The sequence below is a fragment of the Trichosurus vulpecula genome, chromosome 3 (genome assembly GCF_011100635.1).
Source record: "Trichosurus vulpecula isolate mTriVul1 chromosome 3, mTriVul1.pri, whole genome shotgun sequence".
Taxonomy (NCBI): domain Eukaryota; kingdom Metazoa; phylum Chordata; class Mammalia; order Diprotodontia; family Phalangeridae; genus Trichosurus; species Trichosurus vulpecula.
The window spans coordinates 58,608,324-58,626,067 of NC_050575.1; the positions used below are offsets into that span (position 1 = coordinate 58,608,324).

A 17,744-nucleotide genomic window follows, 5' to 3' on the forward strand; every position below is an offset into this window, starting at 1 on the left:
GCCTGCAGAAGATCTCTCTGTGGCTGTCCCATTAAGATCTTAATCTCAGTAAGTGCAAAATGGTAGTCATTCTCTTCCTCCCTAAACTCAAACCTCCTCCAGACTCCCCTAATTCACTTGAGGGCACCTCCATCCTTCTGATTGCCCAGGTTCACAATCTTACAGTCATTTTCAACTCTTCCATCTCCTTCACCATATCCAATTAGTTGCCAAGTCTTGTCAGTATTTCTTCCATGATAATATCCTGAATACATCCCCTTCTTTCCACTTACATAACCACCCAGTTCAGAGCCTCACCCCCTCTCTACCGGAATGTTCTGATAAAAAGGAAACAAGCATTTATTAGGCATTTACTGTGTGCCAAGCATTGTGCTAAATTTCTCTACAAATATTATCTCATTTGATCCTCTCAACAATCGTGGGAGGTAGGTGCTAGTATTATCCCCATTTTACAGTTAAGAAACCTGAGACAGAAGTTGCTTGCTCAGAGTCACACAGCTAATAAGCTGGTGGAGCTTTATTTGATTTTATATCTTCCTGACTCCCACCCCAGTGTTCTATCCACTACACCACCTAGCTGCCTCTAACTGTCTATTAACTGATCTCCCTGGTTCCAGTCCCTCTTCTCTCCAGGCTTCTAGGTGGTACAACAGGTGAAGTGTTAGCTTCGAAGTAAGGAAGGTCCAAGTTCAAATATTTCTTACTAGCTGTATGATACTGGGCAAATATGAGACCTCTAAACTAACCTCTAATATAACCTCTAAAATTGGCTCAGTGTTCCCATCTGTAAGATGGAGATGATAATAGCACTTACCTCTCAGGATTGATGTGACTCAAATGAGTTAACATATGAAAATTGCTTTAAAAACTTTAAAACACTATAAAAACAATAGCTACTGGTATTATTAATATTGTAATTGCATTTATTCATCGTCATCATCATCATCATCACTGTCTTTAATCCAGCTAATATTCCCCTGCCCAGAAACCTTCAGTATTTTCGTATTACTTTCAGGATAAAATACAAACTCCTCAGTCTGCTTTTTAACATCTTGCACAAAACAAACCAGTTCTGACCTACCTTTTACAGCCTTACCTAACTTTATTCCTCTTCATACATATTACACTCCACCCAAACTAAACTCCCAGCTGCTCCCCAGATTCAACATTCCACTTCCCATAATTGTGCACTCATACAATGCAACCCTCAATATTAGGAATGTACTCCTTTCTCCTATTTCAGAATCCGTATTTGTTCAACGTTCAACTTAGGTGTCATGTCTTCATGAAACCTTCCCTTCTCTGACACCTCCAGTTGTTCTCTCTCTCTCTCTCTCTCTCTCTCTCTCTCTCTCTCTCTCTCTCCTCTCTCCTCTCTCTCTCTCCTCTCTCTCTCTCTCTCCTCTCTCTCTCTCTCTCTCTCTCTCTCTCTCCTCTCTCTCTCTCTCTCTCTCCTCTCTCTCTCTCTCTCTCTCTCTCTCTCTCTCTCTCTCTCTCTCTCTCTCTCTCTCTCACTCTCTCTCTCTCTCTCTCTCTCTCTCCCCTATGTTTCTCTAACCGGTAGGATGTCAGACTGTCTTAGTTTTGTCTTTGAATCCCCAGTGTTTAGCAAACGGCAAGCACTTAACGTAGATTTGTTGGTTTTAATTGAAGGGTGTCCCCATGCATTATTACATTTCACTTTAAAACTCTACAAGTTACTTGAATAAAAATCCTCCTTTAGCTGGAGAGGAAACACATACTTGAAATAAAGGGCCAGGTCAGTAGCGATGATTGCGATATCCATCATGTGGATGGCATGCTCGTGCTGCCTTCGATTAAGGTTCTGGAAGATGTTTAGACTCTGAGGAAAAATAGAAGAAAAGCATATTTTAAAAGCTATAGCATCCTCCTACCAAAGGATTTGGAGGAGCTGAGATGAAACCTGCTCAATAGGAAGGAAATCTCTCATTTGTTTGGATCCACTGAATAAAGAGTCCCTATGCCTTAAAGAGACAATATGACCTTTCTCTCACTGTGAAAAAGGAGTCTCAAAAGAGGCAAAATGTGTGGGTGCAGGGCACCCACATCTCAAGCCTGAACTTGAGTTTTGAGAAAGACTGGATTAGGTGTGGAGGGAGGCAGGTTTGCTGGTCATTGAAGAAAACTGGAGTATAGTCTCTGCTGCTGCTCCTTGCCATGGTTAGGAGATACCTTGTAAATTGCTTAGCACAGTGCCTGGCACATGGTAAGTGTATAACGCTGTTTTTGTTACTGTTGCTGTTGTTGTTATCCTGAGACCAAGATGGGAAGTGTGCCTTGGTGGACCAGTCATTGCTGAATTTCTTACATTTTAGAAAACTGATACCAGATGGTGATTTTTGCCCATCTTTATTTATCCTCTACCATGTACCCCCCTCACCCTTGCTTTAGAGAGTATGTGATAAATAAATCCAAAGTTGACCTTTCTTTAAACTTTATCAACATTTCTGATCAATTAGTATTAAAAGTCATCATAAGGTAAAAGTATGGTTGACCAAAGCATTTTTTATGCATATGTATTTCATTAAGGGCAACAGGGGATGTGAGACAGAAAGAGAGGTGGTAACTAATGTGGTCCAAACACAGAAAGACATTTGAGAAAGAAAACAGATTTTTGGAAGTTGCCAAGATCATTTTCAGGGGAGGGGTTCTGGAGCTAAATGAAAGAGAATTTTGCTGATTCATATTCCATAATTTCTCAAAATAGGGTAAAAACATGAATCCAGCTTTTTTCCTTAATAGTAATTTCTGTCTGGGGAGAAGATAGATGATCTCTGAAGGCTACATAGCCTTGCCCATTGTTCTACTCTGCCAAATTCAAGGAGATCCCATCACAGGGTAGCTGAGGACTGTGACTAGAAAGAAAGTCAACAAAGTCACACCTAATAGAGAAGAGAAGTACCTGGAAAAGACCCACATTCCAAAGGTGGGGGCCAGAGGGAGAGGAAGTAAAAATCCTAATCCTTTCTCTCCTGTCATTGCTTAGAGTACAGAGAGGTTAAGTGACTTGACTAAGGTCGCATGACCAGTATGGTTCAGAGGTAGGATTTGAACCTCAGTCTTCCTGGTTCTAAGGCTACCTCTTTTCCCACTATACCATGATGCCTCTCAATGAAGGCTAGGTTCATGTGTAATACTCCTTTTTATCTTATCTCATTTTTTAATATTACAGATTATTGATACAATAATGCACCATATTTCCAAAGGACTTATAATGAAAAAAAACTATGAATCTTCAGATAGAGAACTGATGGAGTCAGAGTAGAGATTGAAGCATATTTTTTCCTCTTTCCTTTTCTTGTTTTTTTTTTAAAAATATGACTAATTTGGAAATACATTTTGTGTGATTGCACATACATATACATACATACACATGCATGCACATATATATACATATGCTTGCATGTATATATCTATATCTGTGTGTGTATGTGTGTGTGTGTATAGTTGGTTGGTTTCATCCTTCATTCTTAAAGAAGATCAAAATGACATCTCTATGTTGGAGCCAGGTTACAGCGTGTCTGACTGTGTCTTATCAAACAAATGTGAGTTTGGAAAGCTCTACCGCAGGTTGGGCACAAATAGTCCATATGAACGTTTAGAGTGGAGATGTCTCTAAATTTGCTCATCTCATGTTTCTTTTGAGTTATATATATTGATATACATAATATATATATATATATATATATATTGAGTTAATATAAAGCAATTCTGCTTTCCTCATAGAACACAGTGCCTTCTTTGATGTGGGCACACCATACTGGGCAGTCCTTTGCCAGTGTGTCATGCAGTAGATTCCAAAGTTCTTCAGAGAGATCTTGAGAATGTTACCTTGTATCACTTCTTCTGACCATCACGTGAGTGCCTGCCTTGAATGAGTTCTCTGTAAAATCATCTTTTAGGCAAATGTTTGCCATTCAAACAATGTGACCAGCCCATCAGAGTTGCGCTTTCTGCAGTAGAGTTTGAATGCTTGGCAGTTTAGCTCAAGAAAAACCTCAGTGTTCAGCACCTTATCTTGCCAGGTGATCTTCAGAATCTTCCTCAGATAATTCAAATGGAAGTGATTCAGTTTTCTGGCATGGCACTGGTAGACTGTCCAGGTTTCACAGGCATATAACAATGAGGTCAGCACAATGGTTCTGTAGATCTTCTCTCCCACACTTTGCTCCAGAGCCTCCAAAACACTGAACTAGTTCTGGCAATGGCTGCATCAACCCTGTCATCTATGTGTACATCCTTGGAAAGTATACTGCCAGGGTTGTGTATATATTCATATTTCTTGCCTTTATAATGGGTGAGGGATGGGATGGAGAGAAAGAGAGAATTTGGAACTGAAAATAAATACATTTATAAATAAAATAAAATTGAATAAAAATATAATATTTCAATGGATCAATGATGATATATTTTCCAAAGACACAAGTTGTAATCTAACTAAGCTTTTTTGTCATATGTTTTTCTGCTCCATGACTTCCCACAAATCCTACACAGAGATTCTTCCTACCACCTAACTATGATCTTTATTGTGGTGGGAAAGGGACCTCTAGGTCTTATATCATTCTCTGGGCACTAAGGCAGCACTTAGGTTGTCCATCTATTATCTTTTGCTCTTATCCTATGACCAGTTCACCTTGTCCAACGATTTTACTCTCCAGAATTCTCTTCTTCCTCCTTGCCAACCAATTTGCCACCATAGAGATGCCTCCACTATGAGGTCCCACTCTCCTAATTGGTGACTGTTTTCCCAGACCTAGTCAGAAAGGCCTCAGCCATGCTCCCACATCACTCATGACTCAAACCTCTAGATTTCTTTTCCTGTTCTTCCTCTTCTCCAACTACCTTGACCCCTTCATTAATACCCTCTTCTACCTCTTCAGCCCTAGAGATTTTCAGTTCACCTTTTTTATGTGCTGCCTTCACATTATAGTATGAGCTCTTTGAGGGTGAGGGCCTTTTTTGCTAACTTAAATTGGTATCCCTAGCACTTAACACAGTGCCTAGCACCATATAAGCACTTAACAAATGCTTCTATGACACATGTCCTGGATACCATCCCTTCTGGAACGTCTTGCACGTGAGTCAAATTTGCTGATAAATTGCAGTCTGTTTATACCCACCTTGAACAATGATCACACACTGAAAATTGGAAGAGACATCAGAAGCCATCTAATACAGCCTATTCATTTTACAATTGAGAAACATAGGCCCAGAGAGGTGACTTGTCCGAAGTCACGTAGAAAATAATTGTCAGCGGTAAGATTCAAACACAAGTCCTCTGGCTCCAAATCTAATATTCTTTCCACTGTATCATGTCACATCTGAGTGATGATTTCTTCTATAGTCCTTTGAATGATGTACAGTTTTTTTTTACTCTCAAAATTTTTATTTATTTTTAAAATAGGAAATTTTACAAACTAATTCAGTTATATCATGTAAACAAGTAAAAAAAATTCTGTGGCCTTCTGTGGGGTTAATGAAATATAAGCTCTTCTCTGTCCATTAATAAACCTATGTGACCACATGTGTACCCCTATGAATGATGTACAGTTTAGATTCTTCAGAGATTGTGATGAGTTTCCTCATTCCTACGCACATAACTGCATAGGAGAATATTAATTTTTTTTGGACAGAGATCAACTTAAGACTGTTAAAAAACACTGCAAAATTTCCTGAATGCAATCTCTTCCTTTTTCTAGTCAATTCTGGGACCCAATTATTATCTAACATACCTGTGCAAAATATATATACTGCTGGACTGACTCAACAGGTTTCTCAAACTGCATATCATAGTCCTGGAAATAGACAATCATTACTGAGTTGATTTTTCTAGTCTACAATGTTAGCATAATTTCTTTTGGGTGGTCAAGAATCCCATTGAGGTGACCCTATAGGTAGTGGGGAGTTTGTAGGTCAGCCCAGTGTCACCTAAAAAGAGGAGAATCTGGTGGATATCACCATCTATAGGGAATTCCTCTACCAATTAAACATGTGGTACAGTGAAAAATACCCTGGATTTTGAATCAAGAGACCAGTGCTCCAATTTTAGTTCTCTTATATTAAAAATCATGAGGAAGCAAGGGTACTAATGCATTATTGGTGCAGCTGTGAACCAATCCAATCATTCAAGAGAACAATTTGAAACCATGCACAAAGGGCTATAAAACTGTGCATACCCTCTGACTCAGCAATACCACTATTAGGTCTGTTCACAAAAAAGATCAAAGAAAAAGGACACATATGTAAAAATTATTTATAGCAGCTCTCTTTGTGGGGGCAAAGAATTGGAAATTGAGTGGATGCCCATCAATTGGGAAATGACTGAACAAGTTGTAGGATATGATTCTGATAGAATACTATTGTGAATACTATTGTGCTATAAGAAATGATGAGCAGAATGGTTTCAGAGAAACTTGAAAAAAACCCATATTAACTGATACAGAACGAAGTGAGCAGAACCAAGGGATCATTGTACACGGTAACAGCAATATTTTAAGACTTAGCTAATCTGGTAAATATGATGATCTAAGGCAATTCCAAAGGACCCATGATGAAAAATGCTATCCACTTCCAGGGAGAGAATGGATAGACTCTGAGTGTAGATCAAAGCATATTTTTACCACTTTTTTATGTTTCCTGCTTTTCATTTTTTTTAACATGGCTGATAAGGAAAAATGTTTTTTATGACTTCAGATGTAAACCAACAACAATAACTATGTGGGCTTGGCGGTTCACCTTTTGGGTCTTAGTTTCTTCATTTGTAAAATGAAGGAATTGACCCCAAAGGGAGCAAAGAAAGAGGAAAAGGACCTACATGTATAAAACTATTTGTAACAGTTCTTTTTGTTATAGTGCAGAATTGGAAGGTAATAGAGTGACCATAAATTGGGGGATGGCTGAAAAAGTGTTATATGAATGTAATGGAATACTATTTTGCCCTAAGATGTGATGAAAGAGGAAGAAAAAGGAAGACTTATATGAACTGATGCTGAGTGAAGCAAGTAGAACCAAGAGAACAATTTATCCTATAACTTTAATATTGTAAAAACAAGCAATTTTGAAAGACTTAAAAATTCTGATCAATGCTGTGATCAACCGGATGATTCCAAAGGACTGATTAGGAAGAATTCTACCCCCTCCTTACTTACTTAATGGATTAAATATGTAGAATGAAATATACATTTTTGCCAATCTAGGAATTCGTTTTGCTTGACTATGCATATTTGTTACAAAAATTTTGTTTTTCTCTTATTTTTTCCAGTGTGGGAAAAGATGAGAGGGAGAAAAAAATAAATGCTTGATATTTTAATATAAAATTTTAAGGAAAAAAGAAAGGCACAAGGAAAAAAGGTGAAAAATAACAGAAATATTGATAAAATGAGAAGTTTTCATTTGATGACCTCTAAGGTACCTTCTAGCTTTAGAGCTACGATCATACGAAATGTACTTCCCTCCTCTGTTGGAAAGGACTGTGGGCTTAGGGCATACTTGCTCAAACATGATTAATATATCAGTAGTATTGCTTAACTTTCTGATGTTGTTGTTTTTATGGGGAAAGCCTTGTAGGAAGAGGGAGGAAAGACAATGATAACCAAAAATGACTGTGATATAAAATCAGAATGCATAGATGAACTTCTAAAAAAAGTCAACAAAGAAAGAAGCCCAGAACTGTACCTCATCCCTCAGCAGTGTTTTGCCAAATTCCAAATGATGTCTTTCCAAGATGGAAGATCCATGGAGTTTGGCCAGTGGATTCTGGGATCTGAAAACACAGGGTAGAGAACATTGCAGTCATTAGAACATTACAATGTGGGCTCTGGAAGGGACCTCAAAATATAGAACACAGAATGTAAGTGTCAGAAGAGGCCACAGAACACAGAACATGGAATGTCAGAAATGGAAGATCTTTAGAACACAAGATATCAGAGCTTTCTGGAAAGGGCCTAAAAACCATCTGGCCATTTAGTCCAACCCTTCACTTTACACCAAAATAAATAGGCACAGAGAGGGGAAATGATTTGTCCTAAGTAAAACTCTTCCAGGTCTACCATTCCACAGTTCTATGGGTCTGAGGATGATGATAAGGAGAGGAAAGGAGTCTCCCACAAACTCTCCAGGTTTGGCTGGGAAGGTCCTTTGGGGACCTGAGCTCACTTACTTCATCTGGTAGAGATTATTGGTGCCTCTGTGATCAATGTCATGGCAGAAAGCAGCAGTCACCATGGCCAAAGCCTCCAGGTCTGTGAAATATCGTTTCAGCTTCCCAGTCTATGTGGATAATCAGAACATCCGAGTCATTGACAACCTACTTAAAGCAGGTCAGCATCCCAGGAACAATAAAGGTACTCATGGATCATTAAGAGACCCAGAGGAAGAATCCCCTGTGGTAACAACCTCCTTTCCATCACTCTGGAGATGATAGTTAGGTTTTATATATATGAATATGTTATATATACATATATACACATATACATATATATATAGAATATGTTATATATACATGTATATGTGTATGTATGTATATGTATATGTGTATACATACATACATACATACATACATACATACATACATACATACATACCTATTTACTAGGACAAGTGGAGATGGCCCAGGATCCAATGGGAAATCTTGACCCTTTTGGGCTAAGGTCTTTTCAGGTTCTCACTTTGAGTGAGTTAACGCCTATTCAATGAATAGGCCTCTTTAAGAAGTTAATCAAGGGATGGCCCCTTTAATCAAAACTCAAAATCAATATCAGGCCACTGGCAGATGGCTCTGGAGGAGAAAGCGAGGCTGGTGACCGCGCACAGCCCTCCCTCATTCAAATTAAAGACAACTGCAGGTCATGTCATCATTCCCCTAATATCATGGTCCTCTCTGAAAATGAAGGAAAAACACAACAACAACAACACACAATATGTACATATATAAAACATATATATGGTTTTATATCTATATGTTTTATATATGTACATATTTGTGTTGTTGTTATAACATATATATAACCATATATATGGAGAGAGAGAGAGAGAGAGAGAGAGCTATAGTTATAGTTAGATGTTGGGTAGAATAGGAGTTGGGAGTAAGGAAACCTAACTATAACTATAACTATATATACACACACACATATACATATATATACATATATATATGTATAACATATGTATAACACACACACACATATATATATATATATAAAACCATATATATAGCTATATACACATATGTATAGCTATAGTTATAGTTCGATGTTGGGTAGAATAGGAGTTGGGAGTACGGAAACCTAACTATAACTATAACTATAACTATATATACATGCACACACACATATACATATATATATATAACATATGTATAACACACACACATATAAAACCATATATATAGCTATATATACATATGTATAGCTATAGTTATAGTTCGATGTTGGGTAGAATAGGAGTTGGGAGTACGGAAACCTAACTATAACTATAACTATAACTATATATACATGCACACACACACACACATATATATATAACATATGTATAACACACACACATATAAAACCATATATATAGCTATATATACATATGTATAGCTATAGTTATAGTTAGATGTTGGGTAGAATAGGAGTTGGGAGTACGGAAACCTAACTATAACTATAACTATATATACACGCACACACATATACATATATATATATATAACATATGTATAACACACACACACATATATATATATAAAACCATATATACAGCTATATATACATATGTATAGCTATAGTTATAGTTCGATGTTGGGTAGAATAGGAGTTGAGAGTAAGGAAACCTAACTATAACTATATATATATATATACACACACACATATATACATATATATATAACATATGTATAACACACACGTATACATACATACATACATATATATAACATATGTATAACACACACACACACACATATATATATATAAAACCATATATATAGCTATATACACATATGTATAGCTATAGTTATAGTTCGATGTTGGGTAGAATAGGAGTTGGGAGTCAGGAAACCTCGGTCAGCCACTAACAGGATCAGATTTTTGGTAAGTTCTTTCCCCTCATAGACCTCAAAGAAGCAGACCAGACGAGATGATCCTTCTAGTTCTAATCTTTGGTGGGTTTCCCAGGGCAGTTAGGGTATATTGAGCAATAAAGATAACATCATGATGTCATATCAAGGTAGGAGAGAAAACTCACCTGAGAACAGGAGAGGCAACTCCTATCTGAATAATCATGAGGCCCTGTAGGATTTCTGACCAGCCTTTCTTGTGAGAAATTCAAAGTTGTTTGCAAATGACATCTGGGCCATTCTAACAGGGGTTGTTGGAAGCCACTATTTCTGAAACTATATCCCCAATTCAAGGGAGGTTCCACTGACCTCTGACCTGGTCAGGTCCCGTCTGAAGCATTGAGTTCAATTCTGGGATGTTCACTTTAGGGAAGACATTGACAAATCAGGAACACACCCAGAGGAGGGCAACCGGGATAGGTGAGGGGGACTGGAAATCATGTCATATGAAGATTGGTGGAAGAATCTGAGGATGCTGAGTAAGAGAAAAAGACTTCTGGGATGGGGTAAGAAAAGAGACATGATTGATGTCTTTGAATGCCTGAAAGACTATTCTGAAGGAAGACACTATTCTCTTTGGCCTCAGAGAACAGAAGAAAGAGCAATGGGGGTAAATTAGAGGGAAGAGGACTTGAGCTCACTCAGAAGAAGAACCACATAATAAGCAGAGCTTTCCACCAATTGATTGAGCTGCCTTGACAGCTTCCCATCCCTCGGGACCTTCACACAGAGGCTAGATAAACACTGATTGGAACCACTATAGAAGAGAATCCTTAGGGGGTATGAGTTGGACTAGACACTCTCTGGGCCCCCTTCCAGCTCCAAGATTCTAGGATTCTATGCTGTGTAGTCAAGGGCATGCTGGTAAATGGTTGACAACTAGGTCTCCAGGGGAAAAATGTAGGCACCAAATACTTTTAAATTAAATTTGTTTCATTAACATTTTCTCTATCACTTTCTTAACTCTGGGCAATTAGCAAAAGAAAAAAAAATCCCTGATTTGGAGCTTTTGCCAATTCCCAAGGTATAAATGCTCACAGTGAAAATTTCACAGTCAGGCCTCATGAACCAGTACAGTTACACTGGTTCCCTCATACACTGGCTTGGTGCCCATGTCAGATGCTGGCATGTGGGAAGAAGGCAATGACAGGAGCCTGTGACAGTTCCTTTGTCCACCCTTTGGCCTGGGAGTACCCACTCCACACTTCACAAGTGCCATCGTGGCTCCCTCAGTGTTCTTCCTCCATGAGACATGTCAAGATGGATGAGAGGACTTTGAGTAGATGAAAAGGCAGAAGGGGCTTGATTTTGGTTGTCTTGGGTAAGCAGAGGAACAGAGAACTCTAGTTGTGTTACCTTGTATCATTTGGAGTTACCTTGGATTTACCTGGAGTTACCTTGTACCATTAACTCCTATAATTCATTCATTTAAAACTCCATCCACTAGAAAGCCATTTACTCTTCCTAAGCCTTTCTGGTTTAAATATAACTCTGAGGAATTTGTCCCATGGGTACATAAATACTTGGTCACGCAAATAAGGGTAGAGATGGATTTATTCTTCAGTTCTGCATTCCTTTCTCCAAATGACCAGTTTATAGACTAGGGAAGGTCTAGACACAACACCCATAAAGGCAGTAATGTGTACTGGACTCAGAATCAGGTGACCTGGCTCTGGCTCTGCTGCTGTTACTTTTGTGACCTTAGGCTGTACTTTCCAGGCTTTTGTTTCAATCTCTGTAAAATGAAGAGGTTGGACTAAATGGCCACCATGGGCTCATCCAGTTCTACATCCCATGGCACCTCACTTTTGGGTGAGCCACTTACTGAGTGTTTGCAGTCACTATTTCCTCTAACTTTGCAGGATTTCCCTAAACCCAGGGAATCTACAGGGAAAAGAAAACATAAGGTTTTCCTCCTCCTCCTTCTTTTCCTCCCCAAAGCAGCACACCATTTTGATTCATATTTTTAAAAGAAATCTACTACAAGCATTATAAGATGATGTGTAAGTGTAGTATGGAGAATATACCAACAGCAGGTAAAAATGGGTTAAAGGCTTATAAGTCATGAAGATGTCCACAGTCCTAGGTAATAAAGCACAAGGAATAGGACCCTTCATTTTCTTCACTTAATTCCAGTTCTCTTGCCAAGGATTATGATCCAGATCACTGCATTTCAGCCCATCAGAAACTTTATCTCCAACACTCAAATGTAGATAGAGAACCTCTCTATCCTCTACATAAGTGGGAAGCTTTAGAGTGGAATGTTGTTCATATTGTCAGATAGGATTAGTTGTTGAATGACCTTTTTTTCTTTTTTTAAACCTTGTTACAAGGGATGCCTTACTGGATAGAGTAGGGGAGAAATGTTCAAGAATGAAGTGAAGTTAAAAAATAAAAAAATAATAATAATTTTCAATTAATTAAAAAAATAAAAATAGCAGCATTTAAAAATAGGTTCCTCCTGCCATACTTTTGCTCTCCAATTTGGGAGTCTTCTCTGCCTGAACCCCAAAGTTTTCACTCTTCTTCAAGTCCCAGCATTCACACTGCATCTCAGAGCCAGAAGAACCTCAGCCTCTAGTCCTACCCTGTGCCCAAACCAAAACTGCCCCTAAAACATTCCCAACAGCCTCCACTCAAAGACCTTCACTAATGGAGAACTTGACTGTCTCTTCCCCTGATCTTGTGTACTTCATTCTATCTCCATGTGCTAGTCCATGGGAGCTTCTTCCTCTTTCTCTTATACCCATCTGCCTGAGAGAGCTTCCTTAGACAGATGGCTTTAGAGCAATGATAACACAGTTCTACTTTCTCTTCTCCCCACTCCCCCTCTTCTCCCAAGAACTGGGCAATAACAGTATCAAACCTACCACGAGCAATGAGAACATGGTCTGTCCCACGTTGAATCCATGGCGCCAGTTGTGGTAGGTAATTCTTCGGTACCCTTTGCTGAGAGAGTACATGAACCGTACTAGTGCCTGGGCATGGACATGGGGAAAGATCATGGAGTCAAAAGAGGGAAACTCATGGGATGACATGATATAAATGTGAGGAATTTACACCATCTCCTAGAAGGCATAGACTGTTTCATTTTTCCTACATCTCTAACACCCCTACAGGTAGTACCTTATACACTTAAAAGAAAATTCTAGAGCTATGATTTTACTATTGTAGGAAATTCCCTGTTTAGATGCCCTTTCCATCATAAGATCATAGATTTAGAGCAGGAAAAAACCTTCCTTCCAGAGACTATTGAATCCAACCCCCACATTTTATAGATGAGAAAACTGAGGACCAGAGAGATTAAGTGACTTGTCCAGGGTCACTAGTAAATATCTAAAACAGGCTTTGAATTCAGGTCTTCCTGATCCCCAAAGCCAACTGCATCTATTACTCCATCTAATCTCTTGCTGTGCACATATCACATGCTTAACAAATGTTTGTTGAAGTGAGTTGAATTGAATTTTAATAATGCTAGGCCATGCATTGGAGGGAAATCTGACGTAGAAAAATTAACACCATGAACAGGAAACATCTTCATGCTGAAGGAGTAGCACTTCATAGGGCAGTTCAAGGAGTCTTGACCTAGGCCTAGAAAGTCAGAGTTGACTTGACCTAGAGAGTCAGAGCCAGCCTAGTTCTGGCATGGACTGATTGTGTGACCATGGACAAGTCCTTTCCCTTTTGGAGATTTGAAAAGGACTATGCTCCAGCAGTACCCTATTGTGTGTAGGAATTCATCCTTTTGTACACAGAGGCAGATAAGTGGTGCAGTAGTTAGAGTGCTGCCCATAGAATAAGGAAGACCCAAGTTCAAATTCTGCTTCAGATAATTCCTAGCTGCGTGACTTTGGGCAATTCACCTAATCTCTCTCAGTTTTGGTTTCCCCATTTGCAGAAAAGTGAGCTTCCCCTATATTTCTGATGAATGAGGCATGCCTCCACAACTCTCATTCCTGAGGTTTTCACAGAGCCTCAGTGATCATTATAAAAACAATCAGAGTAACACAAAGTGAATTTGAGGTCACTCTCTGGATTCCATGTAGAACATTGTGAAAAAGAAAAGGAAGTCAGAGGCCTAGGGTGTGAGCCTCACCTCCTGGGGTATGTGAAACTTATCCACCACTTTCAGTTCATAGTACATCTGGATTCCACATTTCACCAGCTCCAGCTCTGTCAGGGGCAGGTCACTGAAGTGAAATTTATTAATTTCATACTTCTCTGCATCTGGGAGTTCACTTTGCTGAAGAAAGAAAGAAGAAAGGAAGGAAAAGAGGAAAGAAAGAAGGAAAAGAAAGAAAGAAAGAAAAGGAAAGGAAGAAAGAAAAGTAAAGAAAGAAGGAAGGAAGGAAGGAAGGAGGAAAGGAGGAAAGAAAGAAAGAAAAGGAAAGAAAGAAAGAAAAGGAAAGGAAGAAAGAACAGGAAAGAAAGAAAGAAAGAAGGAAGGAAGGAAGGAAGGAAGAAAGAAAAGGAAAGAAAGAAAGAAAAGGAAAGAAAGAAAGAAAGAAGGAAGGAAGGAAGGAAGGAAGAAAGAAAAGGAAAGGAAGAAAGAAAAGTAAAGAAAGAAGGAAGGAAGGAAGGAAGGAAGAAAGGAAAAGGAAGAAAAGTTATTCTTGGTAAGTACAAGACTCAGGGAGAAGTCTGGCCCTGGTCCAGAGAGAGCTCTCCTCCTCCCTTTTCTTCCCTTTGAGCAGGGTAGAGGGTAGCTCATTATTTTCCCTGCCAGAGTAAGGACAGCTTCCCAGCAGATCTCTGAATCCAGCTCTCTTCTCTCCTTGGCTTTCACACAAAGGGGAGAGCCAAGAGCTTTGCAGACTCCTGGGTCAGGACCCAGTGAGAGAAGGCACACAGCAAGCTGTAACTTGAGAAGGACAAGTGGGAGGTTTCTCAACCCATCACAAGGAGAGGTTCACCAAGTCTCAATAATTAATTACCTCATTATCCACCTGAGAACAATAGAATTCCAATCAGTGGAAGGAGGGGGAAAAAGTAGCAGTGAGGAACCACAGTGTGGTGATATAGTGGACAAAGAGAATGACAAGGAGACCTGGGTTCAAATCCCACTCCACTAGAGACTTGCTGTGGGACTCTAGGAAAGTCACATATCCTCTTGGTCAGACCAGGAAGGTAACTCAGTCTGCCTTTCTGAGTGAGGGGACAGATGCACATCAATATTCACTGGCTGATATGACAACCACAGGGAAAAATCTTTCTCATCTCAAATATCTCATCCATTACCTGTCCCCAAGCCAGAAATCCCACCATTAAGTTTGTGACTTTGAATCCCATAATCTCTTCAGTTCTTCCATAATCTCCTGAAAATACTGCCATGGATACCACCTCAAGTCCTTATCAATTCCTCACATCAATGGGACAGGACAGAAGAAGGTAGGGACAAGGACATTTTCACAGTCTTGCCCAGTGCCAGCCTTTGCCCTGTCCCCTACGAAGTTACCAATATTAGATCACAGCAAACATTGTAGTAATTCCACTCACCAGAATTTCAGCTAACTCTTCTTCTTCACAGTCCCAGGGCTCCTTCCCATAGACTTCTCTAGTTTTCTGGAAAGAAGTAAAGGTAGGGGAGAGAGAGAGAGAAAAGTGAAAAGGAATGAAGGCATCAGCACGTATGCACCACAATGTTCTTTCATAACACAAGCTCATACTTCTAGTATTTGCATGTTTATAAACCACTGTTCCTCACGATCCTATTTTACAAGCATTGTTATCCCTGTTTTACAAATGGAGAAACTGAGGCTCAAAGATAGGAAGTGACTTCAACCCAGTCTCACAATGGCAGAGCCAGGACTTCTGATGCCTAAGCTAGTGTTCTTACCACTAAATGGTGCTGCCACCCTATAACCCACAAAGTCCTAGGAGAATTAAAGAAATCATCCACGTAGTGGAAAGGATGCTAGCTTTGGACCCAAGAGGGTCCGGAGTCCAGTTCCGGCTCTTTCACTTACTACCTGTGTGACCCTGGACAAGTCCCAACCTTAGAAGTTGTTAGTGCCTTCCCTCTGAGATTATCTCCAATTTATCCTGTGGAATCTTGTTGGTGCTTAATTGTTTGCCTTCTCTCTACCTCATTTGAGTTTGAGTTCCTTGAAGCTTGTTTTTGCCTTTCTTTGTATCCCTAGCTCTTGGCACAGTGCCAGGCACACAGGTGGCATGTAATAAATGCTGTCGATTTGTTTTGACAACCTCTCTAGGTTCCAAGTTTCTCATCTGAAAAATGAGGGATCGGATTAGGTAATCTGTAACATTCCTTCCATTTCTAAGTCTCTTCTCCTAAAGGTCTCTTTTCATCTAAGATTATAAATTCAAGAGCTAAATATTGATGTCTTTTCTAAAAACTCATTGTTTCTCAGTTCAGATAAACAGACAGCCAGTTTGGTCAAACTCATTGAGCAGGTTTTCACTGATTATACCAGTCAGGTGGACAACAAGCACTTATTAAACACTTACTGTATGCCAGGCATTGTGCTAAGCACTGGGGATACAAAAAAAGGCAAAAAACAGCCCTTACCCTTAAGGGAGTGGGGCAGCTTGTTAACTTTTGAAAGTTTCCCACCTGGGAGAGGCAGCTCTGTGGCACAATGAATAGAACACTGGGCCTGGAGTCATGGAGGACCTGAGTTCAAATATAGCCTCAGGTGCTAGCTGTGTGATCCTGTTCAAGTCACTTAACTTTTATCTGCCTCAGTTTCCTCAATCATAAAATGGGAATAATAACAACGCCTGCCTCCCAGGGTTGTTATGAGACAATAGCTGTAAAGTGCTCAAGTCCCTTCCTTTAGGCGCTAGCCCAGAATTCTGCACATAGTCAGTGCTTAATAGACACTTCCTTATTTGCAATCAAAAGCAGGATCCCTACCTACCCACATGGAGCTCCAAGTCAAGTGGGGAAGGTAAGACATAGATAGCCTGACACAAAAGAGGCACAGAGCAGTGAGAAAAGTCTGGACTTAGAGTTCAAAGGGTTTGAATCCAGTCTCCACCACTTACTACCTATGTGACCTTGGGCAAGCTATTTGACTTCTCCTGGCCCCAGTTTCTTCATCTGTAAAATGATAGGGTTGGACTAGATGTCCCCTCCTGGCTCTAAGGTCCCATGATCCTAAGTGCCCGAGAGAGGCACAAAATATCAAGAGTTCAGATGACATCACAACTTGGGGAGGGAGCATTTCAAAGAAGACTGCATGGAGAGCAGAAGCCTCGTGGAAAATTGGTACCAAACAGAGGGAGAGCAAGGTTCGTGGAGCCCTGTGTGGCTGCCAGGCTATCAAACTCAAGCCTTCTGCAGATTTCAGATGCCCAGGGGAAAAAAAATGGCCCAGGACAGAAAGGAATGTGGCAAGACTGGATAAGACATCCAAAAAGGGGACACTGACCAGTATTTCCTGTATCTCTTCATTGTCACACTTCACATGATATTTGACCATATCCTGGAATATATCCTTCCTGTTTTCCAACTTGTTCATTGACTCGTAGGTGTCAGGGTTTAGGACAGACCAGCCAAGGAACTGGGTTAGAGACTGAAAAGAAAGAGAAAGAATGGACAGGATAAGAAATATTTCTTCTCATCCTCTCCCTGAGTTGGAAGAGAATAGGTATAAAAAAGCAA

At 39.6% G+C, this 17,744-nt stretch overlaps 1 protein-coding gene across 1 annotated transcript in view; it reads right to left on the reverse strand.

Annotated features, from left to right (window-relative positions):
* Positions 1-17,744, reverse strand: part of PDE6A (phosphodiesterase 6A) — a 110,514-nt gene that overhangs the window by 39,484 nt on the left and 53,286 nt on the right. The window contains exons 10-16 of the mRNA XM_036751076.1: positions 17,512-17,655; positions 15,614-15,679; positions 14,214-14,360; positions 12,988-13,095; positions 8,180-8,289; positions 7,696-7,783; positions 1,743-1,843 (exon numbers count right to left, since the gene is read on the reverse strand). Of these exons, the coding sequence (XP_036606971.1) occupies positions 1,743-1,843; positions 7,696-7,783; positions 8,180-8,289; positions 12,988-13,095; positions 14,214-14,360; positions 15,614-15,679; positions 17,512-17,655 (764 nt within the window). The remainder of the gene's footprint in view (positions 1-1,742; positions 1,844-7,695; positions 7,784-8,179; positions 8,290-12,987; positions 13,096-14,213; positions 14,361-15,613; positions 15,680-17,511; positions 17,656-17,744) is intronic.